This window comes from Nannospalax galili, unplaced genomic scaffold (assembly GCF_000622305.1).
Source record: "Nannospalax galili isolate Female #2095 unplaced genomic scaffold, S.galili_v1.0 scaffold885, whole genome shotgun sequence".
NCBI lineage: Eukaryota > Metazoa > Chordata > Mammalia > Rodentia > Spalacidae > Nannospalax > Nannospalax galili.
Genome location: NW_008354025.1, coordinates 943,030 through 952,770, shown reverse-complemented (window position 1 = coordinate 952,770; position 9,741 = coordinate 943,030). Strand labels below are relative to the sequence as shown.

The 9,741-nt window shown below is 36.6% G+C and overlaps 1 protein-coding gene across 1 annotated transcript in view; it reads right to left on the bottom strand.

The window, feature by feature from the left end:
• Positions 1–852: 852 nt before the first annotated feature.
• Positions 853–9,741, bottom strand: part of LOC103748507 (ankyrin repeat and sterile alpha motif domain-containing protein 1B) — a gene marked incomplete at its 3' end in the record, with an annotated part of 501,190 nt that continues 492,301 nt past the window's right edge. The window contains exon 12 of the mRNA XM_008851154.1: positions 853–1,033. Within this exon, the coding sequence (XP_008849376.1) occupies positions 853–1,033 (181 nt within the window). The remainder of the gene's footprint in view (positions 1,034–9,741) is intronic.

The window sequence follows — 9,741 nt, the reverse complement described above, 5'->3', positions numbered from 1 at the left end:
CCTCCCTCAGAGAAAACAATTCTTTGGCTGCGTGTTTCAGAATGCTTGTACTAAAGCTTTAAAAAGTAGTGTCAGTTAAAAGGCTTTACGCATGTACATATATCGATCTGCATACAGTTTGAATACAGATATGTTCAAAATTATGACATACCATGAGTGACCTTAGGTTATCATTCTAAAATGCACACTAATCATATCTACTAGGTTTCAACTCTTTGAAAGAAAGGAATTAAATTGTTTGCCTACTGTAAATTAGACAGAGGAAGAAACTGGGTCCTATTCCTCATATGGATGTCCCTGGGCTTTACCATTTAGGTATTATAAGGGAAGGAAATACCGTTAATCTGATTAGGCAGGGTCAGGAAGGTTTCACTAGTGGGTGTTGTTACTTTCCTTAGTCCTCCCTCTTACATCCTTCCTCTCCACATTCACCTGCATTTTAGCAAGTGATAGCTACCTTAGCCCCACTATCCAACTCAGTATTAGTAAATACCCTAGATATGGGCTCTACAGTTTCAAAGCACCTATCAACAGGTTCATCTATTACTTAGCAGTCAAAACTGGGAGGGGGTAAATGGCAGTGGAAGAAGAGCATTTCAAGGTCCGTGGCTATTCTACAACCATAACAGTATTAAATTGTCATCTTTGACATTTAACACTGGAAAGATTATTGTCTTCAAAAGCAATACTATAGCCACAACTATGATGAAATCTTAAAGCTTTAGCCTGCTTCTCATGTAATGTGAACCTGAAATAAAATTTGTATGAAGATTCCTCTTAATTACCATAACTCATAAGGGCTTTACTCTTAAAAAGCTTAAAAATATACCTGTATAAAGTGACCTGCTTTACCTGTGTGGTCAGGCCTCTCATTCTTGACTTCTGTGGTTCCCCCAGAAGAGGTGGGTGGACTAACTGGAGGGCTGGGAGTAAAGCTGGTACAGCCTGTAGATGTGCTGATTTCGAAGTATTCTTGGTTGTGATTCATTCTTTGGAAATCCAGAGAAGATACAATGGATGTCCGTTGCTTTGGCTAAAATAAACATGCATGAGAGTATTAATAGTACCATATTCATCTTTAGCCCCATCTATCTATTATATTTAAGTAATGAAGGTTTGTTTTCATTTAAACTATCTGGTTTCTGAACCTAAAGTATAATGTACTACACAAAGAGACACTGAACAATCATTTGATGACTTAAAGAATGAAAAGTTATTTAACTGAAAAATATTATGACACAGTACATTGAATACTTGAGGCTTTTTGACTTCTACAGAAGATGGTAAAAATATAATACACAGCATTTCTCTAAGTGATCAATTTTGAAAGTTGCAACTTTAAGTCATCTTTCATTCAACTAACATTTATTAAACACCTGGCATTTGCTAGACCCTGAGGATACAGAATCTAATAACAAAAGGTCCCCTCAACATTGAAGTATAATTAAGGCATTATAAGGTTCCATTTTTGGTTCTTTGTATAGTCCAAGGAATTGGTGGCATTAGCTATTATCTCCAAGTACTATATGCTGGAATTTAATCATGAGAATTAAGTTAAGTTATATGGAACATTTTCCAGGATCTAAGAATCTACTTGGTATTTGTAGTGAACTTTTATTTTCTTTTTTAAAGATTTTAATTAATCCCCAAATAGCAGGAAAAGTCAATTTAAGCATGAAAGTTAAAATCATGGAGCAATAGCAGATAAAATTTATGCCCTTTGTCAGTAATGGATTACTCCCAATAGAGGTTTTCTGGGTTCTTTTCTGCCAACAGTTTTAATCATATTCATATTTTTCATGCCTACTCAAGCTTAAAACAGTGTCCTTTAGAAGAATTTCAATCCTTTTGGCTCTCAGATCTATGTACATTTTCCAAGAATCAGTCTAAGTTTTACTTTTTATTTTTCTTATTTACTTAGCTGTAATATGCATAATATTTGTAATAAGATAAAGGAGACCGGATATAACTTTTATACAATGAAGTTTCTTATATCTTTACTTTCCTCAGAGTACAATGACTCTTCACAATGTTTTCATTGCTCTAAACTGTTTGGTAGTTCAATCACTGTTTCCAAAGATCACTTCCTACAGAAACTCAAATACCATGTCTCTTCCAGCTCATTGTGTTTTTTTAAGTGGATATCAAATAGATATCTAAAACTATGTAAAAGGCATGAAATGATCACTATATACTTTATTCTTTCATCTTTGCGATATTTTAAAAAAGAGTTTGAGAGGCATAAACATTGTTTTACAAGAGCATGGAAGTCATTTATTATCATGACACAACTCAGTAATAAAATTCAGATTAGTACCCACACAAGATTCAGTTGCTTTTGAAGTGTGAAAGATGGGGGTTTAATGTCAGGCTTGGTTTCTCATGAAATATCTACGCTTGGGGCTACCGAATCTCAATTTCACATTCAATGTCCTTTCCACTAGATTCTGAGAAGCCATTAAAGAGGCACCAGCTATGACATGGGTGCCAATAGAAACAGATACGTCCATCATTCAAGATTTGGTTTTATTGTTTCATATTGTGTTTTGCTTCCCTTTGTGTACAGGCAATGGACCACTTTTCTACTAATGTTCCCTCCTAAAAGTTTTATAATGGTCAAGTCAGGTGCATATGATCTTCTTCTAAGTGTTTCTTAAATATGTGTTCCTGAACCCTGGCTGCCAACAATTCTAATTGCATTAAAAATACAATTTGTTACATAATTATGAAGATGAACAGGCTAATTTTTCCTACATTAATATGTCCTACAAATATTGCTGGACATACACTTAATTGCAGATACCAGGGCATGGTTAAGTGTTGCAGTAACAATAAAAAAGTGGCATTCTAGATCTTGAGTGGGAGGAGAGATGATACACAGGGACAGAGACAAGCAACACAGTACATACTGTACAGAGACAGGAGCTGCAGTGAGAGAAGCACAGAAGTTAGGAAAATCATAAAGTGGATCTCAACTTTCAGGAGGGTACAAGGAAGGCCTTTGATGACAGGTAATTCATAGGTGAGTGGAATCTTGAGAAATCAGAGGCAGAAACCAGACAGAAGAAGGAGAAAGAAAGGAGAGAACTGCAAGAGGTTCATTGTGGCTATAGTGCACACTATATGAAAGTTGTGGTGGGTTCAGGACATGAGTTATAGAAACTGTAGGTACCAAAACATGAAGGGCTTTCGTTGCTGTGCTCGAGAGCTTGTTCTTCAACATGAATATATTGAGGAACTATACTGGTTTTCAAGTAAGAGTACTTCTTAATTGTGCTAGTATTTTAGAAAACTAATTTTAGTATTTAAAGAATGAATCGGTGAGAGTCAAAACAGAAGAAGGGAGAGAAGAGAGGCTAGTCAGGGAAATATACAGTTTCAGCTAAGACACTATAAGGTCTGTAATGAAGCAGTATTGATAGGGTTGGAGACAGTGTTTTTAGAGGGTAATATAGTTGTCTTAGGACTTGGCTTCTGATTGGCTGTGACAGTTGATTTTTAGTAAGAAGCCTAAGGTAATAGACTTCATAATTTGGTGGTGTCATCAGGTAGATTACTTTGTGGGAAACAAATGTTTAAACCTCTATACCAGAAGTACATAAAAATAGACCTATATGCTGTAGTGAGTCAATGCAGACCACTTACCACATGCTTTATGCAAAGTTACATGATACATCTTTTTATTTGAATGGAGAATGATGATCTCACTCTGAAATATGGCTTTACAAGAAAAATATGGAAGAAGGGAGAGAGGCTAAAGGAAATTACAGAGAGAAACGACTCAGCAGAGACCTTCTGGCCTCAGTCTTGCTTCCTTCCTCAGAATTGTCTAAGGGCTATTATTAGCCAGCATGAGAAGCATCCAGGAGGTATTCAATGCCCAAAGGTCACTGAGCAGCTGAGGTGATAGAAAATGAAAATCGTTGCAAGTCAGTCATGTTCTGAGACTGAGGTCAGCATACTATGGTATCATGCCCTGTGGTCCAAATCTGGTTTTCTTCCTATTCCTGAAAGACTCCTTCACTGCCCACTCATTTACTCACTGTGGTTGATGTCATGTTACATTGGGAGCACTGAATAACTGAGAAAGGCCGTACCACCAGTAACATTTAAAATATTTGCTGCTGACCCTTTGGAGAAAACATTCGGCAATGCATACTCAAAGAAACCATTTCAGACATACACAATTACTGAATGCTCAGTATGACTGTAACTATATTAAACACTTATTTCTCAACTTATTTGCCTTTGGATTGGGTTTTATGGACTCACTGAGAGTACTCAACTATTGGTAGAAGTAAGCTTTCTTGATCTCTTTCTTACTGATCAGGTGATGCAGCTGCAAACTGAAAGATCATACAACCTATACTGGGTTTTATGAGAAGTTAAAATAAAGACCCAAAGATATTCTGGTTCGTCTGTCAGATAAACATTATTTACATTAATTATTACAGAACACAATAGCTGAGAGAGGTCAAATGATGTACTCAGGATTATATATAAAAGAATGATGCCTCAAAACACAAGGCACAAAAGCTGGCAGAATGAAAACCATTTCTATGAAAATTGTAATCATAGGAGTGAAGAAGAAACAATAGAGATGGTAGTGATAATAAAAATGGCAATTGAGAGCATACACTCAAATTTTAATATGTATCCATTCTAATTTTATAACTATACAAATGGAATTCTGCTAAGCTTTTAGGTATAAGAAAGAAGGCATTTTTCACAAACTCACTGAAATTACAATGGAACTTGCCAAATTTCAATGTGTAAAATGAATTGTGTTCACTTTGATTCCTCCTCTGTAAAACACCCCCCTTCCCTATGATATAGTACTCACATCTTTTTTTTAAATACCTATTTACTACAGGAGTCAGGAAACTAAAGCTCAGGGACCAAATTCAGGCCTTCTGATTATTTTTGCAAAGCCTTTGAACTAAAACAATGTTTTTCATCTTTTCAATAGTTGATAAACACATACACATACACAAACACACACACACAAACACACACACAGAGAGGAAGAATTATATTACTGACGTGAAAACTACATGAAGCATAAGCAATTTTATTTGACTTGACCATACCCATTCATTTATGTCCCCTATGGCTGTTTTCTTCTATAACAGCAGAGTGAAAAGTTGCCACAGAGACCATAGGAACCACCAAGGCTAAATTGTCTTACTTTATCTTACTTTCTGGTCCTTTACAGAGAAAGTTTGTGACCCCTACAAAAAAGTGATTGTAGAATGTCTCTAAGGAGCTGAAAAGAACTGTAATGACTGTGAAGATTTAGGAGTTACTGTGGAGAGTGGTCAGAACCAGCACAACTTGAAAAGCTAGACTCCTTGTTCCAAAAGCAGGTGAACAAGAACCCTCACAGCAAATTCAAATCATTTTTCCATGTTCTCTCTCTACATGGTATTTTTTATTTGTTATTTTATGTCTTTGTTCCATAGGCATTGGGCTTCTCACAGCATGAGTGTGGACCCTTCCTGGCACACAGGGGCTATAGTTACTAGGTTGGTGAGGGCAGCAGGGTTGTGGGACCAATGGCTAAGAATCCCACTCCATAAGTAAAGGATGATAGGAGGTGGAATGACAGATAAATGACTCAAAGTCATATCACCGACTCTGTTATCCCACCGACCTTACTGACAAACTACAAATTCAGACATAAAATCATTATTTAGACCAAAGAGTACTAAATGCAAGCATAAGGCATCTCTAACAGCAAGACCCAGTGTGACCCATGTGGTCTACACCAAAAGAAGCCACCCATGTCATTGCGAGCTGCTCAAAGGGATGAATGTGTGAATTTACTAGTGTCACATAGCGGGTGGTAGGTATTTCTTACACTTATTTTGAATTCTTTTTACCAATTATAACCCATTATAAGAATATTGAATTATGCAAAGATATAACTGAAATATCTTCTGATACAGCATTAGGAAGCTCGTGCCATTATGGCAGAGAGCACAGACATGATCCACGTGTAACTAAATGAGAATAAGGTAATGTGGTATTTCCTTCCAAATTTTCCCTAAGCTTCAAATATACATTTTATGTTTCCTCTATTATTTTCAAATTACTTAAACTAATGGGCATTTTTTAAAAAAACTACTTAAATTTAAGTGGATTTAAATCATTTTATAATTCCTTAATTTAATTATAAAGGGTTGAAGACAACCTCCTAATAAAACGTCAGGTGAGTCTAGAGGGACAGTTATTACCTGTTGGATAAATCACGAAGCCAGCCACTCCATGTGCAAGGTACTCTGGTTCTTCAGTTGCTCTGACCACTTCCTGCTGCTTTGATAACCAAGCCCTGTGTCTCAAGCTTTTTTTTTCCAGGGATTTAAGAGTATCAAGTTCACTTCCAGTGACATCATCCCCTTGTCCTCTTGTGAGGGACTGTGGATTTCTCCCTCTGCTTTTGTCTAAATCTAACAATATTTGCTTTATCTTTCAGAACTCCCCACATGCCTCTGATAGCAATACTGCTGTTTCCAACAGTTTTTTTTTTTTTTCATGTGCCTTCTCTCATCTGTGGTTCCTACATATTTTTTAAATTTTTACAAAAACTTTACTGAGAATTTCATACATGCATATAAGGTGTTTTGATAAAAACTATGCCCACTCCCTCCCCTCCAACATTTACCCCTCTGAAGAGGTAACCCTAAAATCTTTTAAGGATTAGATACAAGCTCCCAAATACTTTTGACATTTTTTTGGCCTTTGGAACAGAGTATGTTGCTAACAGGCTCAAGGACATTTTGACTTTTAGCCCAGAAACTGTCTACATTTCTGTGGGGTCTTTTTACCCTAACTGCCTAGCCAGTTCCTACCTCCTATTCTTATCACGCCATCCTCTGAAGGGGTTACCCAAATTGCCAATAGGGACTGGAGATGCAGACTGCTCTGGCTTCTTCCATGCTGAACAGGGACTCAGGTGAAGCAATTGGGGTACCCCTTCAGTGGGAGAAGTAAAGGAAGGAGTAATTAGCATCACAAGCTCTAGACAGGGAACCAGAAAAAAGTCAGAACAGGGTAGATTTCAAATGTTCATATGAGAGTCCATTAGAGTTTCTTGACAAGGGCTTCCAATGCTGTTTTATAGATTTATTCTTAATTTTGTGTTTATTTTACTACTTTAATTGCATGTAAGGAAGAAGAAAAGGAAATATCTGGAATCTATTCATCTTGGAATCCTTAGCTCTCCCTCCCTCCCTCCCTTCCTCATCTCCTTCCCCTCCTTTTGCAGTACTAGGGACCAAACATAGGGCTTCACATGTGTCAGCCAAGTACTCTACCACTGAACTATATTTCCACCTCTGCCCAGTATATTTTGAGAACAGTGGAGAAAAGGGATTAATTCCAGCAATGTTTCATCAAAAATTTCATTGAGATTCATAACAATTATCAATTTTATTTCTTTTCATTAAATGGAAAAAGTTTACATGAGGTGTAGGAGTTTTTTTTCTCTTTGTCTCTGTGTTTCTGTCTCCATCTCTGTCTCTGTCTTTCTGTGATGAATACTGTAATAATATTAAGACTTGCTCTGATGTAGAATTTCTTATCATCAGAAAGGCAAAACATCATTATTGATTATAGTTAAACATAGATAGAAAAACATGTGCAGTTACCACATAGGAGCTGAAATGGGCGTATCAAGTGCTTATACATGAACATTCTTCTAGGCACCTGAGACTTGTTATCCTTTTAAGCCTAAAATGTCAATGTAAAAGTAGCTCCTAACCCTTCCCTTTTTACAGATGTGAGATGTAGTTATTGTCTCAGAGTCAGCAAGTGGGAGGGGCAAAATTAAGACAGGTGCATAGGATCCCAGTTGACTACCTCCCTGAATCCCAGCTCCAGGCCACCACCATTATGTAGATCAAAAAAGAACTGAATGCAAAGTTATAAGTAGAGGGAAGAGGCATGGCTCTTGAGCTTCTCAGATTTACACCAGTGGCCAATTCCCCTCTTCATTATACAGATGGGATTCACTGCTGAAAACATTGGCACTACTTTAATGGGTGTTTAAAGAATACAAGTGGGTAGAAAATGGAGACAAATGGAGTATAACTATTTCATAGGTTACATTTTTAGTAAAATTTAATTAAATTTTATGTGTGTATATCTACAGTTTGTGTTTGCGCACAGGTGCACTCATGTCACAGCATGTCACAGCATGCACAGAGATCAAAGGACATGGGTATGGGCCTTCACTGTCCACCTTGTTTAAGACAGTGCCTTTGATGTGTTTCCACTGCACAGGCTAGCTATCCCATAAGCTTCTAAGGATTCTGCTTTCCCCACTCCTCATCTTATAGGAGCACCAGGATTAGATGCTCACACTACACGCCTGGCCTCTACATATTTTCTGAGATTTGAACTTAGATCTTCATGCTTCTGCAACAAGTGCTTTACCCGCTGAGCCATCTCCTTAGCACCTATATACTATGTTCTTATAGGCACTAGATACACTAAAAGCAAGGCAATATACTTGTAATAAAAACCTTTCTATTTTTGGTTTTCATCTCCTTGATTCACTAAATTTTTATATGGAGACACTTGTTTAAGTATTAACCTATACACTCATCTTTTATTTATGGAGACACATCCTAAAACTATTAATATGTTACTTATACTTAATGTGCATAAGAATGGTAGTGTAAAGTTTTAAAAAATGAATGATATATAACATAGGTTTCTTTTAATGAACTTGTACTGGAAAGGCTACATATAAATATGACAAGATAAAGTTCTTTATTTTACTCTAGTTTCATTCAATAACAATATTTAGTAGATCCAGATTCAAAGAAAATATTGAAGAACAAGAGAGCATTCTGAGGGATTTACCTCATAGAAAGAAGCTCTATCCATATTAAAATAGTCACAGCTATCTTGCAAACATTATTTTTAATGAAGTGTTTTAAATATTCGTACATTAATAGTTCAGAGATGCTCATGTCAGACTCATGTCCCAACTTAAAAATAAGTATGACCAACTTTATTCCTCGTGCTTAGGTTCTTTTTTAAAAATAATTTTGAAATGATTTGATTCATTTTAAGAACAGCAGGAAAGGAAATTCTGCAATGGATTATAGAAGATGTGTCCTGAGCAGCAGAATAGGAAGCAGGTGTAACTGTGTGGGCAGTGGGACTTTTACAAATAAATGTGCACACTGCTTTTAAAAGCAGCTTAATGCTTAAAATACAGTTTTTGAAGAACTATCATTGTGATATAATTCTATGAAGTAATTAGAGAGGAGCCCATGTGATGTTTGTCTAATTTCCCTTTGTGGAAAGTGGCACCTTATCCAACCATAGTGCAGCATCATAACTGGAATCAGGAAACAGCAAATTTCTTCACCATGAAGATTCCTCCTGGTGTGCCCCTCCTCCTTTTTAAATAGAAATTTTGTGATTTTAATACAATATAGTTTGATGGTATTTAGATCTCCTTCCCTATCTGCATCTCCTCCCAATGCCCCCATCCAATTTTCCAATTATATATATATATATGTATATATATATATATAAACACACACACACACACACACACACACACAATACAAGTATTTGAGTATGGATTTTTGCTTCATTTAGCTGAAATGAATTCCCCAGAATACAAATGTTGGGTTTGGTGGCGCATGCCTTTAATCCTAGCACTCGGGAGGCAGAGGCAGGCGGATCTTTTTGGGTTTGAGGCCCGCCGGGTGGAAATAGTGA